The sequence below is a fragment of the Varanus komodoensis genome, unplaced genomic scaffold (assembly GCF_004798865.1).
Source record: "Varanus komodoensis strain SLA01 unplaced genomic scaffold, ASM479886v1 scaffold32, whole genome shotgun sequence".
Classification (NCBI taxonomy): Eukaryota; Metazoa; Chordata; class Lepidosauria; order Squamata; family Varanidae; genus Varanus; species Varanus komodoensis.
In genome coordinates this window covers 619617-643290 of record NW_025335798.1, presented here as the reverse complement: position 1 = coordinate 643290, position 23674 = coordinate 619617, and the positions used below count along the sequence as shown (strand labels likewise).

The 23674-nt window shown below is 49.5% G+C and overlaps 2 protein-coding genes across 2 annotated transcripts; one reads left to right on the top strand and one right to left on the bottom strand.

The window, feature by feature from the left end:
- The first annotated feature begins 6525 nt into the window (after positions 1-6525).
- LOC123027523 (protein tyrosine phosphatase receptor type C associated protein) lies at positions 6526-7456 on the top strand. Its single transcript, XM_044438458.1, has one exon. It carries the CDS (start codon positions 6526-6528, stop codon positions 7144-7146), a length of 621 nt encoding a protein of 206 aa, XP_044294393.1. The 3' UTR covers positions 7147-7456.
- RPS6KB2 (ribosomal protein S6 kinase B2) lies at positions 7437-22844 on the bottom strand. Its single transcript, XM_044438259.1, has 15 exons — positions 22732-22844; positions 22389-22423; positions 19377-19500; positions 17360-17428; positions 17136-17283; positions 16916-16973; positions 15496-15596; positions 15272-15362; positions 15059-15149; positions 14298-14405; positions 11778-11840; positions 10763-10840; positions 9301-9408; positions 8569-8681; positions 7437-8372 (listed from the first exon to the last, which is right to left on the bottom strand). The coding sequence occupies exons 1-15, from the start codon at positions 22804-22806 to the stop codon at positions 8201-8203; spliced, it is 1434 nt and encodes a 477-aa protein (XP_044294194.1). The 5' UTR covers positions 22807-22844; the 3' UTR covers positions 7437-8200.
- Positions 22845-23674: the final 830 nt, after the last annotated feature.

Below are 23674 nucleotides of genomic sequence, written 5' to 3'. Positions count from 1 at the left end.
TTCTGAGCCTCCCTTGTGTTAATAACTACACGAAACTGCTGGCAAAGGATTAAGATAATGCAGCATCACTGATATGTAGATGCTTCCCGAGTCATAATATTCCAGTATCTGGATTTGCTGGAAGCACGTGTGCTTTTGGTCAGGAAAACAGAGGGGATGGGGTGGGGGTGGGGGTGCCTTCACACAGCTTAGGCTGGTGTACCAGATGAGTCCTTTCCTGGAGGAGGCTGATCTGACCATGTCTGCACTCGCCTTCGCCACATCCTGCTTCAACTGCTCTGATGTGGTCTATGTATGGCTGCCTTCTCAATTTTCAGAACCTGCATCTGCTCCAGCCTGCTGATGGGACAGGGGCCGTTCATTCGCCGCCTGGCCATCGTTTGTTGTTTCATCCACAGCAGCCCCTTGTGTGTTTCAAGGCCCAATCCAAAGAGCTGGTCCTTGCATTTTTAAAGCTCTGGGATGCTTACAGCCTCAATGGTTTGGGTTTGGGATATTTAAGGAACTATTTGTGTCCACATGATCTGACTCCCCTTTTTGAGATCTGCTCAGAGGGGACTAGGAGCTCAGCTCCATTTGAAGTTTGACTAGAGCTGTATTCATATTATCGTGCTTTTGAATGCGTGTTTCCATTGTTTAAAAATATAAAAGATGTTAATCACGCACTTTTTTAAAGGACTGTTTACTGAAATGAAGCTTACATTTTAAAAGTAAAATGATTTAGGTATATTGCAGTCATCCTTCACCACAAAACAGCTCCCTGTTCTCCTCTAACAGCTAACGTGCAGTACAAACACAGTGGTCTTCTGCTGTGTCGTTTTCATAGCTCTTAAAAATGCTGGAAATTTTTTACTAAATGTGCTCATGCTACAGGCCCCAGCCATGCATCAATTTTCCACAGCAGAACAGCAGTGGTGGGTGGCAGGTGCACTGCTCTTCCTGCTCAAGGGGGCGACAGGAAGCTTGTGGTCGGTACTGTTGAACGGGTACATCTCTGCTGCCTGAGCCTACGGGAAATAGCAGTGCAGAGCTGTGAGTACACATGTAAATCTCCCCTTCATAATCAGTGCTGGGTCTTGCACTGATATATGATCCCTGCTCCATGTAAAACTCAGATGAGGAGATGAAACAGGCAGCTGTTACCTTTTCCTTGTGGAACGTGTCTTTAATTGCATTTATACACTGTTCCACTTCTCAAGAAGGCAGACTGTACCCCATGCTGCACAGTTGTCTTTGCGTCACATCATCTATACACTCTGATTTCTTTCTGTCTCCCTTTCCTCAGTTTCCTTCTGGAATGCAAGAAGGACCAGCCTTTTGGGCACTGCTCTCAGCTTCAGTGGCCATCCTAATACTGAGAAGCTTTTTTCAGTTCTATTAGCTCTGATGAACAACTTTTCTGTTTATTTATGTCTTGCCTTTCTGCCCAGGAGCCCACACGATCCTCCTCACCATTTTATCCTTGCAACAACTTTGTGAGGTAGATAAAGTTGAGAGTCAGCAACTGACTGGAAATCACCCACTAGGCCTCAAGGCTGAGTGGGGACTAAAATTCAGATCTCCTGGATCCCAGTGCAGATCTCAAACTGCTATGTCACACCAGCCATAAAGACAGGGAAATATAGCAGTATAAGCCTGAAATTAGCGGGGGGGGGGGGGGCAGCCCTCGACAGCTGTCCAAAATGCATAATTTTTTTATTGCATTGCATTGAAGCAGACTGGGCACTGTCTCAAAACTAAATCCATGCAAGAGGTTTGACCCGTTTCTCCCCGCTTTCCTGCCACTCTCTTATAAAGGCCTCAGGTTAAGTTCATCAACTGCAACAAAGAAGTCGGCAATGGCTTTTGATTTAGCGGAAATGGGTAGTCACGTGGTTCTTTGCATATGGGGCTACGAAAGGCTTTGCAGCAAAGCCCCTGTGCAGTGGAGCAGGGACAGGCAGGAAGCGTTCTCCCTCCCCCTTGACTCACCCGCCCAAATGTGCTTGCAAAGTTTCATTTGACTCTAGGCAATGCTGCAGCGAGCAAAAACGCCCTTCCCAATGCAGGTAAGTGGTCAGGCCCGACAGGTGTGGCACGGGAGGTGACTTGAAAGTGGGGAAAGATCTGTAGGTCCAGCTGGGGAAGGCAGCAGTGTGTGAGACATCTAGAAGAAAGGCCGCGTTGTCCCACAGTGAGTCGCTCTGTTGAGCCAAGACTGGCAGCTAGCTAAGCCGCTGAGCCTTTCCGCCGCTCGCTCACAATTGGACTCTTTGTTTGGCTTCAAGCAGAGGTGCCCAGGCTGTGTCCTCCTCGGGCAAGTGGGGCCAGTGCAGAAGCAAAGAGGGGCGTTGATTGACATGGCTGTTCAATGCTGCCAGGGGAGGGATGCGTAACTTGTAGGCCAAAACATCTAGCGGTCCACAACTCTCATGGTCCTCCACAATGGATAGGATTGATGGCAACGGAAGGACAAAACATCTTGTGATCACGGGTTGGTCTTGCGATGCAAATGTGCTTATCCCAGGCTGGCCAGTTACCGGCTGGATGACCCTTTAACCCCAGGACCCACGCTGGGCTTCAAGTTGCCTGGAGGACCCTGCTGTGCTGGACTAATGCTTGGCACTGCCTCCTCCTCTCCACTCCCTCCATCCTTCCATTGGCAACCCAGAGGGCACAGTGGGAGCACTGAGGGGAGCGGGTGCGGCAGCTGCCAAAGGGGGCACATCTGGCAGCTGTCATTCTGTCATGTCCCATCCTCATGCTGGAGGGCAGGATCTCTGGTGCAGAGGGGGCAAGATGGAGTGTGGGGAAGGCACAGGCTGCCTACTGCTGGGCCTGGGTTGGGTTTCCAGGGGGCTGAAGCCGGGTTCCTGGTTGCTGCTGGCTGATCCAGTGGTTGAAGACCAGCACAGAAGAGGGTGTGCTAACGCCTCCTCTTCTCTGCCCTCCCCTCTGCACCAACGGCCCCTGGTGCAGGCCTCTGCAATGCATCAGTGATGCTGAAGGCCTGCTCAGCTTCATTTCCCACCTGTGCACTTCTTCTTTCTCAAGCAACACCTTCTTGTGCTCTTGCCATGGGGCCTGTTCATTTTTTCAGCGTTGTGGCATGGTTCGGATGACACAACAAGCTGCCTATGGTTTAAGCCACGGCTTCTTATGCTGCTTCATAGCCATCTTGTGGAAAAAAATGTGGGGTTCACATACATCCTAAGCCATGTCCCACCCAGCCAATGGCTTAGCATGTAATATGAACTCAGTCACTGTAATTTTCATCCTATTTTTCTACTGCTTTTTGTGAGGGAGGGCAGAATACAGTAGACTTTTCATCAGAATCCTGTTCCCTTGGAGCTCTTTTTCTCTAAGTGGGGGAGAAGCTGTTGCTTCAGTTTAGCTCATTCTTAAGCGGAAAGGCATTAGGAAATTTACAAAGGTAACTGTAGATACAATTGTGGCTGGGGAAATGTGTCCTGTTACCCACAACAAGGCCAGCTTTGCACAGCATATTAAGCTGTCACAGAGAAGGTGGTTATGTAAATCTGGCCAGCAGACGCTGGTAGTTAACAAGGCGACATGGCTTATTATCCACTTTGCAATCATGTAAATCAAGGCTATTGGAAACAGTAAGCTGTTGCTTCCCACTATCGTATTTGCTCCTCCTTTAAGCTACTCTGGTCTCTAAGGCAATGCTTCTGCCTCTGTGCCAAACAACCTTCCAGCACTAACCAAGACCTGTTGCAGAGATTCTGCTGCTCGGTTCTTTGATGCCCTCAGTGAAATGTAACTAAGGCCCATCCAGGTGGCCAATTCCAACTTGTTAAGAAATATGAGAAGTGGACTTTCTCCCCTGTGCTTGCCACTTGTTTGTAAAGCTGCTTCCAAAATCTGTGATGAACCCACCTTGAGCTCCACCTTTGGATAAACCTTTCTCCTGCAGGTGTCCCACTTGGTGCCTTTCGGCATTGTTTACAAATACTGTAGCACAAGGCCTTCAGTTGGCTCAAGGTGGAGAACTGAATCAGCCACACAGAAAATGGGTTGTTAAGAGAACAGTTGTCCCTAGGAGTGTTCTGTAACAGAGTAGCCCATAAACAAATGATCCTTGAAAATGCTAAAGTGGGCTGACCACTTTATTTACAACACAGATATATGTGCACAAAGCCCTCAAACATTTTCTGTTACCACACTCTGCATGCGAGGGGATATAGGCTAATTGCCTACGTCACAATTTAGCTTAATTTTTTTGGTGCAGATGAAAAGCTGGTGCTTGGGCTCCATTAACAGTTGCACATTCCCTTCCTTTGTTTAATTCACCCTTCTTTAACAAACCACCATAGCTACCTTGGAAAGGAAAGTAGCCCTGCTGTTGCTTGCCGGCTACCTTACAGTGAAGAGAGAACATATGTTCCTGCAGAAGGCACGTAAGCCCCTGTGCTGCCCTGCTTGTCAAACTGGCGGTGCCCACACAGAGGACCTGCACTTTGGCCAAACCAATCTCCATTTCCAAAACTAAATGGTTAGAACGCATGATTGACCTCCTGACACTGGACAAGCCAAGCCGCTTCCATGATTACTTCTTAAATATAAAAACACAGCACACAAACAGAAATCCCGTGATTATTCCTTAAATGTAAGCATGCAGCATACAAGCACCAAGCTGCCAAACCATGTCCCAATGGGTCTCTGTGACCAGAAGTTGTAAAGTAAGGGGGGCAAAGGGGCACTAGGTAGAGAAAACGGCAAAGAAAGGATGTGGAGATGAATACGTTAACCAGCCCCTGCCCAAATGGCAGAAGTGTGGGATGCCGAATACACACATCCAAGACCTTATCCAAGGGCCCCTCTGCTGCAACTACAATCAATGGCCTTTGCTTAGGTGGGATGGAAGGGAAAGGAGCACAAGACTGAGTCAAAAGGGCACCATGCTCAGCGCGTAGGCCCATGGGCTGGTGAAGGGGGAAGCCCACTCCTCCATGAAAGACAGGCCTGTGGCGATGGAGCCCCTGGCTGGCCAAGACCAGCCTGCAGCCTGCTTTTAGCATAAGCTGGCCCTGTCCTCTTTCCGATGCTACCAGTATCTGTCACAAGGGTCTACCATTTTGGCCAAGGGGAAAGTGGAAGGGTTTGTCCAAGCAGGAGCATCCTTTGCACCCCATGGAAGCAGCAGCACGGAAAAGGCCATGAGTAAATGCGGCAAGTGTCTTACTCTCAGATATCCTGAGAGTCAAGACATCTTGGGAAGAGAGGGATGTGTGCACAGTGCCCTCCCTTCACGTGAGGAACAGGCCAGTCTGTCAGCTTCACATTTTCCTGTATTGTTTTTTTAAAAGTCTATGCTTTCTTTTGCAAATAGGAAGAACTTAGTGATTTTTGTTAAGTTCTCACAAAAAACAAATTGGATTCCTATCCCTCTGCACCAGCTCAGTTCGAAGGGTATAGCTGTTCCCACCAGCAGAGAATCATGATGTGCCTGCCTGCCCTGAGGCTGCTAAAGCTGGGCAGCCTTTCAGGAAATAAGAGGTGGCAACAATCATTCAGCACTAATATTTGGGATATAAGCCCAGCTTTTAAGAGCCAAGGCCTCAAAGGCCAGAGCCTGAATGGGCAAATCTATTTGCCCATATCCATGTTTTTCTTTCTTTCTTTCAATCCCCATTTCTTTTTTATCCTGAGTAAGGAACACTTTGAGAATGTTTGTAAATTCTTTCCAAAACAAAACCGAAATTTTCACCCATCCCTGCTTTCAGCCATTGCTGTAGATTGGCAAAGCCCCTAACATCACAGACAGATAAAAGCTGCCTCTCGCAACGCAGGTTGGGACATGATGCATATGAAGGCGGCAAACCCAGTGAGTGTAGCTTTGAACACAGAATTCAATTTCCTGAGACCTTCCTCTTTTATTTTTTTTAAGAGCATAACTTTAGCATCTTTTCACTATCGATACAGTGAGAAAGCAGGTGGGTAATGCAGAAGCCAGACTATGGCCAGAGGTGGGACTTCAAAGTTTTGCAGGGCTGCTCATCCCTCCCTGGGATTAACAAAATAAATTATGCAAAAAATAGCATGTGCATATATATTGACCTTGTAGGCATGATTTATAGTCATAGATCCAAGCTTTTCTTGGCACACATTTTTTTTCTTTTTAGTGCAGAGGCCACATGGCCATGCCTTTACTGTGGACTCTGACCCCAAAGCTGTAATTTGCGCTAGGACACAATCACTCTTCTCTGTCCCTCATTCTTAAATGAAAGCATCTATTGCTCTTCAGTGATGTTGCAAAGCCTCTAACGTCAGATTCAGAGGAGCATCCGCTGAAGGTCTGGAGACTGCAAAAGCCTAGGAAATTCTTTTGTTGCAGTTCTTCCACTACGATTCCCAGCGGCAAGCAGAGGGATATGTAAACATTTGGCTGCTTCCAGGCAGTCCCAGCACCCAGCTGCTCCTTCCACTTTGCCCCCCTATTAATGCTGAAAAGAATTCCATGATCCGCACATCAAAGGTAGACTCCTCAAGAGGTGCAAAGGGCAGGGAAACATCCAGGGACTTATGTTGGCTCCTTTCTTTCTGCAGGCGCTCAGCTTCCCTTACGTTCTCTCTGCCCTGCTGCTGCTGCTGTTTCCCGGGAAAGCCCTGGCAGACGCTGCAGGGGCGAGTGACGGCAGGAGAGGTGGCAACCATGGAGATGATGTTACTGTGAGCATCCTGGTCTGCCTTCTGCTGCTCCTTCTCCTCATGCTCTTTCTGGCGTGGCAGCGGCTGAGCCGTGAGACAGCAGGGAGATACCATCCCCGGCACCTGATGAGGGGCCTGATCCTCCGCTGGCAAGAGTTTTGTGGGGAGGCAAGTGCTGAGGACGCATCCCAGAGCTACCGGGACGAAGAGCTTGGGCAGCAGCAGCAGGATAATGACATGGAGGACGAGGAGGACGAGGAGCAGCAGCTCCCGCAGGGAGACAGCGAGCAGGAGGAGGAGAGGCAGCTGATCCCCAGCAAGAGCATCAATGCCGAGCTGCACCAAGATGCTGGGGTGCAGGAGCCCCCGGAGGAAGAGGGGGCCTCCCGGGCAACAGAGGGCCGGGCCGAAGCCCTGCTCAGCGGCCTGCATTCCTTCTCTGGGACAGCTACCTGGGAGGACAGTGGCAAACCACTGCATGTCACTGCCCTCTAGAAGCCACAGGAAGGAGGGCAGAAAGGAGCCCCTGCAAAGACAGCCATGGACAGGAGTCACACTCGGCCACGATCTCATCGGACGGCCGCCACAGGTTAAGTCCCACGGCCATGGTAGGGACTGTGCCTGTCCCGCTTTGCCTACCTCCCCTTCCTTGTTTGTGCCCACATACTTGCTTGTTCTAGTCTCTCTCAAGAAGAGGCTGCCTTTTTTGGTTTCTTTTTTTTAAGCACCTTCCCTCTGACAATAAAGCGACGGGGAGAAGGCTGCACTCAACAGCCTCCTCCGTGGGTGGGGCGACTAAAGCGTATGTCCGTGTGTCGTGGCATCTGTCATACTCCATGTACTTCCCGGCAGCTGTGCTTACAGGCCGCCTGCCGGGCACGGCAGCAGCTGGAATTCGTTCGTGGCATGGGATACGAAGAGGTGAGACTAGCAGCCCTGGCAAAGAGGGCTCCTCTTGCAAAGGCTGCTTAGGGAGACACAAGGAAGGCGCTGAAGTTTTTGGCACTTGGGTGGAGGCTGGAAAAAGTAGATGCACGAAGAAGCTTCGAGGGGAGGGCGCAACTCCACAAACAGCAGGATCTTTTCCACCCTTGCTTCGTAGTTCGAAACATTGAAGGGGCACAGATCTGGTAGCCACAGTAACAAGGGGCGTCAGGCAGGCCCTCTGCCCTCTGGGGGCCAGCACAGCAAAGCCCTCCCCACCCCAGCTTGCACTCACCCCAATGAAGGAGGCCAATGCTGGGAGCTCAAGGCAGGAATCTCTGGACAGCTCCTTCAGATGTCCCAAGTTCCCTCTCTTCCCAGCACTCTCCCCATACAGACATACACACATTATTAAAGCACCTTGTGTGGGGAACATTCCCCAAATGGGGGAAGCACCAATGCCATGCGGCCACTTCAAGCCCAGAGGGAAAGTAGCCCTTGCCATGGGGGAGAAAGGGGCTCCCCAACCAGGCTGCACATTCCCAGGGCACACCTTGAGCTCCTCCTAGCCAGTAGAGGGCTCCATTCCACGAGGTGAACAGTCCAATCAGCTCCGGCTGGCCGGCTACCGTGCCCGGCCTCGGCCTCCTTTCTTCTTCCTCTTGCTACCTGATGGGGTTTTGATAGGCAGTGGGGCGGTAACTTCTGGCACAGGCGTGAGGGGGGGTGCCGACAGCTCCATCAGCTCCACTGTTGTGCTTGGCTTGAAGGCCTCAAAGGGTGAGAACTTTAACGGGCTGCAAAACATGGGCTGCCATTAAAACCGTTACTCACTCAGCCACTGGCACGCCTTCCTTTTCCATCCCCGCTGCAACAGCTGCGGCTCTAAGCCCCACCAAGAGCAGCAAATGGTACAGGAACTTTCCCAGGGTGGCACATCACAGGCAGCATTTCTTTTGCCAAGCATCCAGAGCAGGATAGGGTTAGGGTTACCTGACAGGTGTGCGGGGACTGCTGTTCAGGCGCCGTGGAGACCGCACTTTGGGCTGGAAGGAAAAGCCCTCCTTGATGCTCTCCAGCACTGATGGGGCTACATAGGTAAACCCCTGTGAGAGGAAACACCTGGTCAGCACTGAAAGGAGAGATTTACTTCCTCGTTGCCCCATGAAGTAAGAAGCTGCCTCCGCCTTCCCCAACCTGATGCCCATCAAATACTCGTGACTTCAGCTGCCACCAGCTCCAGCCAGTATAGCAGTCCTGGCAGCTCTAGTGCAAAAGGCTGAGAGGGCGCAGGGCTGGGGATGGCTGCGCCACAGGCAGGGAACCAACCCCATGGGCCTCATCTGCACCACACGGCAGTTCAAGTTCCTTCCCCCATGGAGGGGGTGATTCAAGATTACAGGTAGAAAGGGAAGTGTCAACCCTTCCTCCCTGTGTGCTGTGACCTTCAGGAAGAGTCCCCCCCCACACCCATATTCCAGCAACGGGCCTTGAAAAATGGTTTCTAACTTTTGCAAGCCTATTTTCTGCAGGAAGAAATGGGGAATCTTCAAGCATGCACATGGCACACGAATGTGTGTGTACTCATATACAGGTATTATTACAGATGTGTAATCTTGTATACACAGATTATATCTATCTCAAAAGTCTGTCTGTCTGAGAGAAAGGGTAGTGGGAAGGTCTCCCACCTCTCTCATACAGGACTTCCAGCTAGGCATCCCTTACCAGAAAAGCTTGATTGGCACTCTCGCTGAGGGCACCGTCGTCAGGACTATCCACAGGGGTCTGGCGTGTGAAGCGAGTGTCAAACTGACTGACATCGTCCTCTGATTGCTGTGGATGGGAAAAGAAGGGAAAGGAGATCAGCATGCAGGCAGAAGGAAACGCAATAGATCCAAGAAGAGGAAGGAGAAGCCTTCCCTTCCTACATGATGATCAGGCAAGGTAAGCTAGAAAGCAGATACACAAAGGATGGCGAGGTGCCATGTTTTCTCCCAAAGCTCCAGGTTAGAGGACTGCTTTGAATAATGTATTCAGAGGACACAGTGCCCTGTGCTTCCTTTAGTCATCTTAGCAGGGGAGAACTCAGAAAAACAGTCCATTTCAGAACCTTCCTTCACTACTAGTTTGCTCCGGTAGCAAATAGCATGTGGATAAATTTTTAATAGAGCCGGTGTGGTGGTTGGCGTGTTGGACAGGGGATCTGTGAGAACCAGGTTCTAGCCCCCATTTGACCATGAAGCTCCCTGCATTTCTTTGGGCCAGCTGCTGACTCTCAGCATAACCCACAGGATAATTTTGGGAGGATAAAAGAGAGTAGAGGCGTACTCAAGCCACCTTGGGTTCCTTGTAAGAGGAAAAAAGGCAGGACAGAAATGTGATGGTGGTGGTTAAAAATATGGTAACACAAGCCGCACTGTTAGCCGACTGACGTTAGACACTGTTGGGCTGGAATTGCTAAAGGGGTTCAATGAACAAAGCAAAAATGAAATAAACTTGCAATGTGCAGCTCACAAGTACATTACTAAGGACTGACACACAGGAAAGCAGTACAACACCTAAAGCAGGAACGGGCATCTTGGAGGCCAAAAATACCTGGAGAGCCATAACTCTCATCAGCCCTAGCCAGCAGAGCCAAGGCTGAGTATTGATGGGAGCTGTAGGGTCTGCAAGGTCACAGGCTGCCCACCACCAGACTAAACAAGGCAAACACGTAGGGAATGAGAGGGAAGGCAGAGAGAGATTCCAAGCACCCTGGCCTTGAAGGGAGTGAGCAACCATGGGCTCGAGGGAGCTTGGCAAAAGGTGTTCAGACAACATGACACCCCATCACAAGTAAAACATCCTCAATAGCAAGCTGGGGGTTGTCAGGGTAGCTTCTTGTTCATGAACAGGTCACCCAGAGGGTTGGCGGCAAACAACAGGCCACCATGGCACGTCACCCACCATGGGCTGTCCTGTTGTGTGGACCAAGTCAGTGGCTTAGAGTCAGTCAAGGGAACGTGCGGGCAAAGCAAAAAGCAATGATGGTCTCAACTCAGCATTCCTGCATCAACCTTCAGTATCTAAGTACAGAGCGGAATACATTCAATGGCTGTGGACTGAGAAGAGCCATCAGAAGCAGGGCTGAGATGTGGGATGATGAAAAGGCAAGGCGAAGGAAGGAGAGTGCCGGTGGCAGCAGTACCAGTAATGGACGGAAGGGTGGGTCAACTCTCCTGGCCAGCAAATCATCCCAGTTAATATGTCGGAAGAACGGGTGCCTCTGCAACAGAAAACAGAGGTTTGTACTACTCAGAAGTTATAGCAGTTCCTGAAACGAATAGCCCTCACAATGAAAGTTCTGAATCTGCCCTCACATTCCTGCAGGATCATTGGATCTACTGCCATCTGGGTGGAAAAACTGCACTCCATCCGGAGATTTGCAGAATTAGTACCAGGAAAACTTTCCCTTGGGACTCTGTGAGCAGCTATTCCTCCTTGGTGTTCAGGACAGACCAAAACTACCTTAGAAAATGCAGAACGAGAGCCAGCCTGCACAATCCAGAAAACAAATGTGGCACAGCCCTCGAAGAGCCATGACACTTCAGAATGCACATAGTGGATTGGAAGTTCGAATGCTTGCCTCACCCCAAATACAAGACTCCCCTGTCTATAGGTTTTTAGTTACATACTCTATGGAGTGCTATGCTATGCACTTTTTGTCTGAATAAGTCTCTGGTGACCTCAGATTAGATGGGAATATCATATACCAGCCTTCCCCAAGCTGCTGCACTCCCGATTTACAACCCTCACAATCCCCAGCTGCAGGAGCTGGAAGGGAGCAGTTTGGGGAAGGCTGCTTTATGCTCTTAAAAGCTGAATTCTGCAACTCATGTGGGTTAATTTTAGCACATTTGCCTGCATTCCTTCTGTTTTTATTCATTGCTGGTGTGACGAAGCCCCATCCCTTGAAAGGTATGTTCAGAGGACAACACCCCTTTTCTCAGTTTCTGGGTGACCACACACTTTAAAGCCCAGTTTGGTAGCAAAGTCAGAAGAGAAGGCCTCTTGCTTTTCCAAGAAGCACAGACGTGCTCAGGGCTTGGAATTCTATCCAACTCCCGCACTGGTAAAACATGGCCACCCATTTTTGCTCACACGGCATCAATCACAGCAAACCTTGCCATGACTCTGTCTCCCTCTTCAGATTCAATTTTTACCTGCACATCTGCAGCATCGTTAGGCCCACCTCCAATCCTCTGACTGGGATTCCTCTTAAGGAACTGCAGAAAGGAAAGAATCCATTGAGGAAATGCTGCCTGGGTTAAGTCTAAAGGGCAGAACCAGCCTCTTCATGCAGCCCCGGCTTTCAGCCATAAACTCCCAAATGTGACAATGTCATGAAAACCTCCATTTCATCCCATTCAGACTTGTTCAGTGCAGAACTAGCCTGGCTTTTTGGCAGCCTCTTTCACATACACAGGCACCCACAAATTCATCCATCGTGCATGCTTGGGCGAGTCCTCCCCGTCCCCGGCAAGGGGGGGGGGGCGCAAGTGATCGTCACCGCAGCTTTTGCACACCGCCCCCCCCCCACTGCTGCTCTCACCTCCCAGCACTAGGAATGCTTCATGGTGAGAAACTGCTGCATCTCACTCCCCACCTGCTTTCACCCAAGCTGACTAGAGCAGGTGTTGCACATATACTGCAGTGTGGCCTCTCATGCACAGAGCACTTCCTGCAGTCGAGAGAGGCTAGAACGAGAGGAGCTGGCTTGCCGCTCGCTCTGAGGGGCAGGATGAGAACAGAGGAAGAAGGGGAGAAAGAAATGGCAGGTCCCCCTACCACTTCTAAGATCACAAGAAACATAGAAAGCATCTGCAATGGGGGTTATGCAAACCGCATGAGCGCGTGCTTCTTCCCACTCCAGCCTGGATTAGAAAGGGCAAGGATGCATTATGGGAAGGAAAAGGCATGTCACACTCGTGCGCTGAAGACCATCTGAGCTTAAAAAGAGGGCCTAGCTGGTTCAGCATTCTGCTCACACAGTGGTCAACCAGCTGCCCTCGGGGTCCCACAAGCGGGACAGAAGTGCAACAGCATCTTCCAGCCCATGTTTTCTAGCAACTGGTGTACACAGGCATGCTACCTCTGGTACACAACTATCAGGACTAGTAGCTATCGATAACCTTTTCCTCCATGAATTTCTCTAAAAGTCTTTTAAGTTGGTGGCCAGCTTCTGGAAGTGAATTCCACAGTTCAACTATGTACTGCATGAAGAACAGTTTCCTTTTATCCTGACTCTCCCTCCAATCAGCTTCATGGGAAGAGTACTATGAGAAAAACTTCTTCTTACCAATTTTCTCCATGCTGTACGGTTTTGTATAAGTCTTTCATGCCTCCCCTTACACTGCACCCTTTTTCTAAGCTAAGCAGCCTCAGGAGTTGTAACCTTTCCTCTTAGCAGAATTGCTCCAGTAGTCTTTGGTTGCCATTTTCTGCACTTTTCCAGCTGTCTGATATCCTTTTTGAGTTACAGTGACCAAAACTCTACACAGTATCCCAAGTGTGGCTCTAGAACAGAATCCTATAATGGCATTTTGACATTGGCAGAGGTAATTTTCTGATTTCTTTTTAAATAAACTCCAATGTGGAAATTGCTTTAAAAAAAAACCCACACACTGGGTCAACATGTTCAACAAACTATTCACCACAGCTGCAACATCTCCTTCTTGGTCTGGTACCACTATTTGGATCCCTATTTGGATCATTTGTATACATGAAGATGGGATTTTTTCTACAACATACATAACCTCACAATTCCTTATACTGAACAGTATTTGCCATTTTAATGCATTTGCCATGACTGATGACATTGGGCTAAGCTTCAGGGCTTCTTGCCTTTAATGTCCAGTGCTCTGTGGATGCAGACCCTTCCTCTCTCTATCGGGTCATCAGAACCACAAGTCTGGGGTTGGCTGCCAAGGCCAGCCAAAACCTGGGGACACACACAGAAGCCCATCAAGGAGCCCTTCAGGATAACGATATTGCTGAAGATCTATTAATAGATTATCACGTGGGACTTACCAAAATCCATACAAAGGCAATCTGCTAATGGCTTTGCAGCAAGGGTGCAGAACAAGTTGCAGTGGGGGGAGCGAGCTGCCCGCCACCAGGGCTTCTGTGGGCGGATGATGTCAGTGGGCGCCGACTGACTCCACTGCCATCTGTTTTGCCCTTCTCTGTGCAGAGGCATGGAACTTCATGCCGCTCCCAGTACAGAGAAGGGACTCTGCAGGTGCTAAATGGGGCATCTGCTGACTCCCTGGCTTGGGTGGCACATGTTCGCCCCATGCCAAGTAGCTGGGCCAGTGGCTGCTCCTGCCAGCAGCAGCTCAGTCCCCCACTGCCTGCAGTCCTCTGGTTATTTCCAGCCTGCCAGAGACAACAGCGGCGATTCTCCTGCATGTCCGTTTGGGAGGGAACTTGCATGCAGAGATTCTCACTCGTGATTTCGTACCTTAGGCTGGAGGTAAGAGCAGGACTTTTTTCAGGGCAGATGCCCCCAGGGGGCAGGAACCTGGAAACCAAATGGGTTCCGTAGGACAGAGGTTCCACACCCTTGATTTACAGCAATTGCAAAATACTGTGGGGTATGGGAATTGGAGTAGAAATATAACAGATAAGGCAGTAAACATCCAGATATGTAGGGCCTAGTCAAGCACTGAGTGGGTTTGTACCTTTTTGATCAGGTCACGAGCATCTGGTGTCAAATAGGGTGGAAACACCACCTTTCCCTTCAGGATTTTGTCGATGGTCTTCTTTCGGTTTTCACCTGTAAATGGAGGCTGCAAGGCACAGGCACAAAGGCTGAGCGTGGACACAGCAGCGCGAGAAGGTGCTTGAAAACCCAAGCAGTTGCAGACAGCAGTGCTGGGTGAGGAGGCGGCAGCAAGGGAAAGGGTGCAGCAAAGACCTTGGCAGAAAAGCAATAGGGGACCACAAGCAGAGTTGCTCGACAGTACTGGGTGCAACCAAGGGGATTTGCTGGGCCTAGGAACAGAGCCGTTCAAGGTGCAATCCCATGCAGGTTTAGACAGAAAAAAAGGCCTACAACTCCAGCATGCTCCAGACGGCTGTGCTGCGTTTTGCAGGCCTTTCTCCATGAAAACTGCATCAGATTGCACCGTAAGGCACACAATCAAGGCAGCAACTGCTCAAGGGGCAAAGGACCACTTGTACAGCACTGTGCCCACAATACTTGCTAGATTTAGCAGAGGGATGTTGTCCAAAAGCACACGGTCCCCGTTACCCCTTGACAGCAACCAGCTGGCCGACAGCAAAGCTCTCGGCGATACCTGCCCCATCATCCAGTGAGGATCGTTGCGTTGCGTTGCGATCCTCCCCTCCCCCTCCCCCTCCCCGCATGGCTTCACTTCTGCCGCACCCCGCGTGCTGCTCGTTCCACCCCGCCTTCAGACACAGCACAAGCGAGACTTGCCGATCCAGTGAGCATGTCGTACATCAGAGCACCAAGGCTCCACCAGTCCACAGCCCGGTTGTGGCCGCTGCGCATCAGTATCTCTGGGGCCCTGGATTTAGACAGGAAGAGAGAGAGCGAGAGAGAGAGAGATCCAGACATCCCTCACTCAACTGCAACTGGGACAGAGTCCGGTGAATTTCCCAAAGGCACCCAGGGCCCCATATCACCTACATGTACTCTATGGTGCCACAAAAGGTGTGGGTGACAGCACCATCATGGATAGATTCCTTGCAAAGCCCAAAGTCTGTCAGCTTAATGTGCCCTGTAGAAGAGCAAATCGGAAGAGTGAGATCCTGTTCCAGTCCTGGCCAGGAGCACAGTGCAGCAAGGACTATATTCAGTTCCGTGCAGTGCCTCCTGACCCCAAGTTTGAACGCTGGGATGTTGCGCCATACCCTGGCTGTTTAGCATGATGTTCTCAGGCTTGAGATCCCGGTAGATGATGCCATTAGAGTGGAGGTGACCAAGGGCCAGGGTGATCTCACTCAGATAGAAGCTGGAAGAACAGAAAAGAGTTCAGTCAATAACATGAAATGAATAAATAAGCAACAACACAGCTCAACCCATCCCTAGGAATGTGCTTACCAGTCCGCCACTCTAGGACCCCAATGACCAGCAATATAGGTCAACAGAAACACAAGCACAGCGACCTTTTTCATTGGTCTACAATGGGGGGAAAGCTGCCTCTTTTGGGAATGCTTGCTGTTCTCTCCTCCCCTAACTGCTTTTGAATTTCTGTTGAGTCAGCAGAGAGAGGGCCCAGCTCTCTCCAATCAGTGCATCCCCAGGTGGATTCTTCAGAATCAGAATCAGGGCAGAGGTGGTGGAGCAGATGACCTCAGTGTCAAGGTCACAAAGTCAAGGTACCGAGGCAGAGTGTAAGAACTTCCTTGGAGAAGGAGGAAGACAGTTCAGAAGAGGGAGGGGTGGAGACTGAGGGGAATTCCTTGAGCCTGTAAGGGGACAATAGGTGAAGGCGGGGAGCGGGGGACTAAATAAGATGCATCTGATGTTCTCACCATCTAGCCCTCAAGCAGTAGGAGCCAGGCTGAGGGTGGAGTCTGGACCTTTCTGAAAGGGAGGGAAGGAGGGGATACTAGACTCAGCTCTTCACATGGGCAGATGCTACTCCCACATCTCAAAGGGATTGTTACTTTGATTTACAGTGTTTGTGTTATGCCCTGTACAGGACAAATGAGGGAGTGTGCTTCTAAGGTTTTCTCTAAGTCTGCTAGAAAGAGAAAAGAGGAGGACAGTCATGCTTCTGACAGTATCTGCAAGGCATTTTATCTAGATGCGCACTTTACACATTTTTAAACAGAGGCCTGTTGATTTCACAGGGCAGCAGGAAATTATGTAAATATCATGGAACTGTTTTCAAATGAAGGCACATCTTAAAATGTCGAAGTGGCACCATGCAAGCACTTCTGCAGTTCGATTCTGTCAGACAAAGCTGCATTTTCAAAGGGCCACAACCAAGAAAGCAAGGCCAAGCGTATGAGATCTGAGGACAAAGGACCACAATGTGTGGGCAGCCATTTGGTGCTAAGGACCCACAGGCATATTCCTTCCCGCAGGGTCGCAAGAGATTGAATGGCAGTTAATTCAAACCCTACCCAGAAAGCTGCTGAAAGATACAGAGAATCTGACTGAAAGAAGGTAGCCAAGTTATTCTCATGAATCAGATGGGAGCACTCTAACACTTCCCATTACCACCTTTCCTAGTTCCGGCCTGTGCAAGAAACAGGAGAGCAATCTAGTCCTAACCCTATCCCTGACCACCCCAGTTGAGGCTATGGGAGCATTTCCACTGACCAGGCTGCATCCTCCAGGAAGATGCCTTCTCGCTCCAGTTGCATGAAGAGCTCCCCACCTAGCAAGCACAGGAGAAAGGGGAATGGTCAGGCCTGCTCCAGCACAGCCTAGCCACCCCCACCACCCCGAGACTCCCCATGGACTGTGTTCCCAGCTGGTGGACAGAGCCGCTGGAGCAATCCTCTCTCCACACACTGAGGTGGCACGTGGGTTCCCATACCGCTGAGGCATTCCAGGATGAGGTAGAGCTTGCCACCAGTCTGGAAGGCATAGATGAGGTCCACAATGAACGGGTGCTTGATGGCCTCCAGGATATTTCTCTCAGCCTTTGTGTGGGCTGTGTCTTTGGCATTGCAGGCAATCTTCGCCTGTGGGAGACACCCAGAAAGAATTAAAAACTCATGAAACCGTGTAGCAGGGTGTGTGAAAGGTGCGTCAGTTTACCTTCTTCAGGACTTTCATGGCAAAGATTTTCCCAGCGTTTGTGCCTTGCACCTTCCGTACCTGGAACACCTGCATTGGAAACAGAAAGTGAGCTCCAAAAAGCAGGGCAGTTTTGCAGAAGGGCCACAACAAATCCCTTTTCAGGTTACAATGGAATCAATGGTCAGGTGCAAAGGTATCCTTTCCAAAGAGGTGATCATATTTTCCAGGGAAACGGGATTAACCAGTGAGGAAAGGAGGACTCTGTTCTCTGCTATGGAAGGCTGCACATGGTAGGCATGTCATGAGCAGAGCCAGCTAGAGCCATGGGTCCGACTAGATGTCCTGGGAGACCCTCCTGACTTGCTCTGTTTCTGTGTTTCTAAGCCAGGTACAGCTAGCCCTGAAGGCTATCGGAATGACATGGGGAACAAGAAGGCCCAAGGCATGACATTTTGGGACTGGTTCAGAATGGATGAGCATGTTGTACCTCTTGACCTCAGAGACTTGATCTTGTGCATTTGCTTCAAAAGGATGCTGCTGTCAATGACTCACAGGATTCTGCCTGACCCCCAGGCCCCCAAGAAGCATTGGAGAATTCTGGGGGAAGAAGTGTGGCAGGGATGTTGAATGTCAAGCCTGGGGGTGCCAAACCCAGCCCTTATGCCACCTCGCCTGGCTCTATTCCTTTTGGCATCCTGGCATGTGCCTGCCCTTTTCCATTTCTAAAAGGCTGAAATGTGTTACTGGCAGTAAGAACTTTAGGCTAAAAGGAAACTCCTCTCCCTTTGGTTCCACACATCACTGGAGTACAGCCCCGCAAGAGCTTATCTGAAACTGAATTAGGGCCCTCCAGCTGAAGGGTTCCACAGCCCTGGAGTAAAGGAAGGGCAAAACTTCTGTCTCCTTTAGCACCTCTACTTCTGAGCCTAAACTGAAAGCTACAAGCACTCATGCCCCTGGCTAACCCAAAATTAAGCCAGGTTATCTAAGAAGCTCATCAAAAAGTTACAGTGGCCACAAGGTTACAGAACAGTCCATTTCCCTTTGCAGTGTCAAGAAAACAGAAGGATATTTTCATCACTGACATTGCTTCAAAAACAATCCCATGTTTTAGGGTACAATTCTAAGTATGCCTGGACAGAAAAAATGTCTTACAACTCCTGGCACCATCAAGCCAGCATCGCTGGCTGGGGAATGTGGGGTGTAGCACGACTTTTCCCCACTCACAGGTCTGCACTGTTGGCACCATCCAACAACTTGCAGGCCCCTACTGGTCTTATTTCCTATTTTATCTGCCTCACTTCCTCCTTAAACCAGGAAAAGCTGTGGCAGCTCTCTTAAGAGTTCTGGTCCAGCTACTATTTGACACAGCAGTGACTGGCCTGTTTCTCGATGAGGTGTTCAACCTGTCCGGATTGTGCCATGTAAGCAAATACTCCTCCATAGACACACACAAAGCATTCCTTCACACAGAACTCAGGGAGAAGATTGCTGCGCTAATTTTATTATTGCACACTAGTCAGTTAACTATGCAGAAGGCTATTAGTTTCACAAAGAAGCATTCCACCAAGTGAGTCCTCAGCTGCAATCTAGAGTGCCAAGATGCAGGTTTACCACCTCAGTGAGAAGCAGGCTACTTTCTGTGAAAAGGTTCTTCAGAGATTTTGGAATCCAAATTCACTTAGAAAGGGTTCAATAACTCCACTGCTCTATGAAGTTTTTAAGGGGGTATGGATCTATACACTCCCATAGCTAATAGTCTCTCTAACACTGCAAACCTCTATGGTGGGGTAGGGGTTAACAGTGACAGCTGGCATTTTGGAGTAGTTAGTGCTGGACCAGGATTCAGCTGGTCCAGATTGTAGGCATCACTGTGTGACTCTGGACCAGTCACTGACTTGTAGTCTAACCTACCTGAAAAGGGTGTCATGAGAGTAAACTGAACCGTGTAAACATTCAGCTTCCTTGCAAGAGGAACAAAAGCAAGATATATAAGCAATCGCAAAGATAACTCTGCCCACAAGCCATTGCTGACCTTTCCATAGCCGCCCTTGCCCAGGACACGAAGCAGCTCAAAGCAGTGGGGCCCAATGCGCTCCAGGCCATTGTTGACAATGCTCTCAGAGATTTCAATCTCCTCATAGCATCCTGGGACAAGCCTGAGGGAGAGAAAAGAGGGCAGAGCAATAAAGAAGCAGGTCAAGGCTGGGAGGCTCTCTAGCAATGAGGACTGCTGTGTTTTTGAAGAGAAGTCACAAGCACAGAAATGTGAAATGTGTTCCATGAGGCACTGACAGGTACCCTAACAGAAGGAAGCTTCAGAGGGACCATTGCCTGTCCCTTCTTCCTGCAACCCCCCAAAGCCTCTCCTTCTCCTAGGAGTCCTCTACACTGCTCAGGGGGCAGAGAGAAGCAGTGAATACCCAGGAAAGTTCTCCAGGGTCTTAAAGCCACTTCTTGCTTTACTTTTAAATATATGAACTCCAGCATTTAAAAAGAATTTCTGTTTTTACTACAGTATTTGAGTACAGCACATGAATAGTACAAGAGGCACAGCCTGAATCAACCACACATCGTGCTTACTATTGGCAGTATTCACAATAAAAGCTAAAACAATATTGCAAATGATAAAAACTAGTAATAAAGCATGTGTGTTGCTGGTAGGCAGCATCTCTTCAGTCATATTTGGAGTCCCAGCTCTGGCATCAGAAACTCACTCTAAGATCGCAGCTGGAACGCCAAGTTTGATGAAGCTTCCCTGCTCCTCACAGCTGGAGCAGCCATGCTGGCTGCCTCTCCAAGGTCACAAATCGACCTTGCGGAAGCAGTTCGGGGCCATGGGGAGCGGGGAGATCAGCACTATCATGGCATGCTGTATCCTGGCAGGTCCCCAGCTCCCTCCCCAGGTGCTCTGGAATGCGGCATTTAAGACAGCTAAGGCTGGCTGGCTCTTTGTTTTGCAGACTGTGAGGAAAAGCACAGGGGCAACCTTCACTGGAGTGCTCTTCCCAGTACCTTGCACCAGATGCCCACCCTCCTATAAGTTGAGAAAGTAACAGGCATCCAGATTTGATTGCACCCCAAAAGTATTACTTTAAAAGCTACAATAAAAGCTCAGCATTTAAGCAAAATAAAGAACAGAACAACTAGAAATGAGAGATTATTTTTAAATGGAGCAATCAAGATGTTAAAAATAAAGTAAGGCACAGTTTGAAAGACCTGGGAGAATAAAAAGTTCTTTGCCTGTTACTCACAGGCAGATGTCGGATGTGGTTCTGTAGCATCCAACTGCTGCTTTGCTTTGAGACTGAAATAGATACGGGGTAACTGATAGAAGAAAGTACAAAGGGTGACTTTACACTGGCCCAGGCTTTCATGAAGGCTTATTGCAGTGGTGAGTGTCAGTACCAGACTGAAAGCACAATCCTATGCGCATGAAGCATGTTCAGTTAGAAAACGTCCTCCTAGCCCCTGCACGGTGGCTGGAAGAGGCTGGGAGCTGCCGCACTTGTTTTTGCACATGACTGCAGCTGAAATGTTGCATCCACTGGTGGTTTTGCCTCTGCTGGAAGTGCTTCTGCTTGCACAAGTCAGCACCCAATTTTCACAGACCTCTTCTGTTACCACTGCCCTCTCAGCTTCCATGAGAGGAAGGACCTTCCAATGATCCAAGTCATCACTGGATATAACTCTGAGTTCACACCCTAGAAGCTCTGAGCTACCTGACAGAGCCGGTCTATCTGTCTCACACCTACTGCTAAGGAATGTTCTTCTTTACATAATGTGTAATGAGCATGTACTTATTTACCACAAGAGATGGGAACCGCCATTGACTCAGAAAGCATTTTTTTTAAAAAAGGATAAACACATATATAGAGAGAGCAAAATGAATGGTTAAGTGGAACCTTCATGTCCTGTTAAATGCCAAACTGGTACCATCATCTTCACACACTGATTTATTTATTTATTTATTTATTAAAACATTTTTATGCCGCCCCATTCGCCGAAGCCTCGGGGCGACTTACAACACAAATTTCTGAGTGTCTGGCTGACTGTTTTGAGAAACAGACTGTTTTGAGAACTAGGTGGGCTTTAGTCTCTGATACAATGAAGCAACAAAGATCCTCTTAAAGTGCAATCCTATGCAAGCAAGATCCAGTGTGGTATAGCAGTTAGAATGTTGGACTGAAACTCTGAAGGCAGGGGAGCTCAGCCATGGAGCTCACTGGGTAACTTTGGGCCAGTCACTGCCTCTCAGTCTAACTAACCTCATGGGGTGGTGGTTGTGAGGATTATATAAACTATGCTGGGTTTTCTGCAGGAAAAGGTGGCATATAATAAATAAATGAAAACATTAAAAGAGTAGACAAACTCCTATAATTCCCAGCATGAACCAGTCTGTCTAAACTGGCATAGAATTATGCCCTTAATAGCTATGCTATATTCCCTATCAGGATAGTAAAGAATGGGGAATCTTAACAATTTATCATTGTTACTAATTTACTAGCAGCGGTAGCTGGGAACGCATTCAGCACTGAGGACAGCCCTTGCTTCTCCCATCAATCTATTGTTTGCCTTGATCAAAAAGCCAACTGGCAGTTTGACTTAAGCAATGCTTTGATGTGCCATTATGGGATATGAGCAGCACTGGGTAACAAACAACAAGCAATGTGCAAACTATGCTGTGGAGAGAGAGAGGCCCATTTGCTTGTGCCTGCTTCTCAGCATCAGCCAGCTGGGCTGCAGAGGGACCCCTGATAACCTGATCCTCCAAGGTCACTCTTGCCTACCTACTTCTTAGGGGACCAAGGGGAGAGCGAGATTCAGCATGGACACGGTTGAGCGTTAGGCTGTGGCAGAATAAGCAAAGCAAGACCCACTGAGGAGGGAATATGGGACTATGGGTTAGCTCCAGTCTTATTCTTACTCAGAGCAGACCCACTGAAACCAAGAGGACATTTGATTAGTCTCATGGATTTCAAAAGGTCTAACCAAAGCAAGAATAAGTTTGGATCGAACCGCTCTTACTAACAGCTCTTGCACTTACTCTGGGCCATTGCTGCGAAGATCTGGGTCCACTTCCTGGAAAAAGATAAAGCAGAGGTCAGCACCAAGGAAAGTGGGGCAGCCAGGCTTGCACTTAGGCATGCCATGGGATGTCCCAGTGTATGTGTGTGCGAGGGTGTGGGGGTGTTAAGCACTAGGATTACTATCCAGAACCCACTTACTTAGGAGTAAGTCCCACAGAACCCAATGGGACTGACTTCTAATTTGACACGTCTCTGATCCGACTGCACTGCTCCTTCCTGCCGTCCTTCCCTCCTCACCCCCTTCCCTTCCCCTTCCTCCCCAGCTGGGCCCACCCCCTATGATTTGCCACCCCGCCTCACCAGGGCCCCCAGTTCAGGCTCCTCCCCGTCGCTCCCCTCCTCCGTTTCCAGGTCGATGTCGAAGACGCCGGCCATGGCTGGGACTCCCCAATTACCCTCACGGCCTTCCGGGCCCCGCCTCCGCGCTTCCGTCACCGAGCGTCATCGTCACGGGGCGGGGCCGCACGCCTCTTCGGCCTTGCTCACCATAGAGAAAGGGAACAGAGCGGCTTGTTTTGTCGTCCTCAACGTGGTTCGTTCAGTCGCCTTGGCCTACAACTCCCAGCATGCTCCGGACTGCAGAACTGGCTGCGGGAGGCCGTGGGTCAATATGCTTGAAGAGCCGCAGGCCGCGATCTCCAGTTCCCTGTTTGATAGAGGGCTGAGGACGGGAGAGTGGGAGCGGGAGTGAAGAGTTCCTTTTGCGCAACAGGAAGGGTGAAGGCCAGAAAAGGGGTGAATGGAAGTGAAAGTGAATGGAGCCCAAGGCGTGCATGTCAAGCACTAGCGGTGGGTTCCCTGGGAGGCGGGGGTGGCAGTTTTGCTAGACTCAATCTTTGCTACACTGCAATCTGAGTTTTGTTTTGCGTGTGCTTTGTGGTCTTCTCCCACCAGAAATGTGAAACAGCCACCGATAGCAAGTGGTCAGGGTAGAGGAGGTATAACGTAGTGTCGTATCTTTAAATGCCATTGATGATAGCTTTGATTTTGTACAAAAGTGTGTTTTTCGTGTGTGAGGCATTCCTACAAACATAATGCTGTGGCAACATTGCCAGTGGGTTTTCTCATCCGCAGCCCTTGTGATATGGGAATAACTGCACTATGTTGCAGTGTTAAGAATGTAAGAGCCATGCTGGATCAGAGCAAGGGTCTGTCTAATCCACCATCTGCTGTTCATATACTGGCCAAACAGCTGCCTACAGGATCCCATAAGCAGGAGAAGAGTGCAACAGCCAAGTCCCCG

Coding starts and splice junctions, on each gene's coding strand:
- LOC123027523 (XM_044438458.1), top strand. CDS start 6,526: ATGTTGGCTCCTTTCTTTCTGCAGGCGCTCAGCTTCCCTTACGTTCTC.
- RPS6KB2 (XM_044438259.1), bottom strand. CDS start 22,806: ATGGCCGGCGTCTTCGACATCGACCTGGAAACGGAGGAGGGGAGCGAC. Junction 17,284..17,359: donor CCATGAAAGTCCTGAAGAAG/GTAAACTGACGC, acceptor TGTCTCCCACAG/GCGAAGATTGCCTGCAATGC. Junction 10,841..11,777: donor ACGATGCTGCAGATGTGCAG/GTAAAAATTGAA, acceptor TTTCTGTTGCAG/AGGCACCCGTTCTTCCGACA.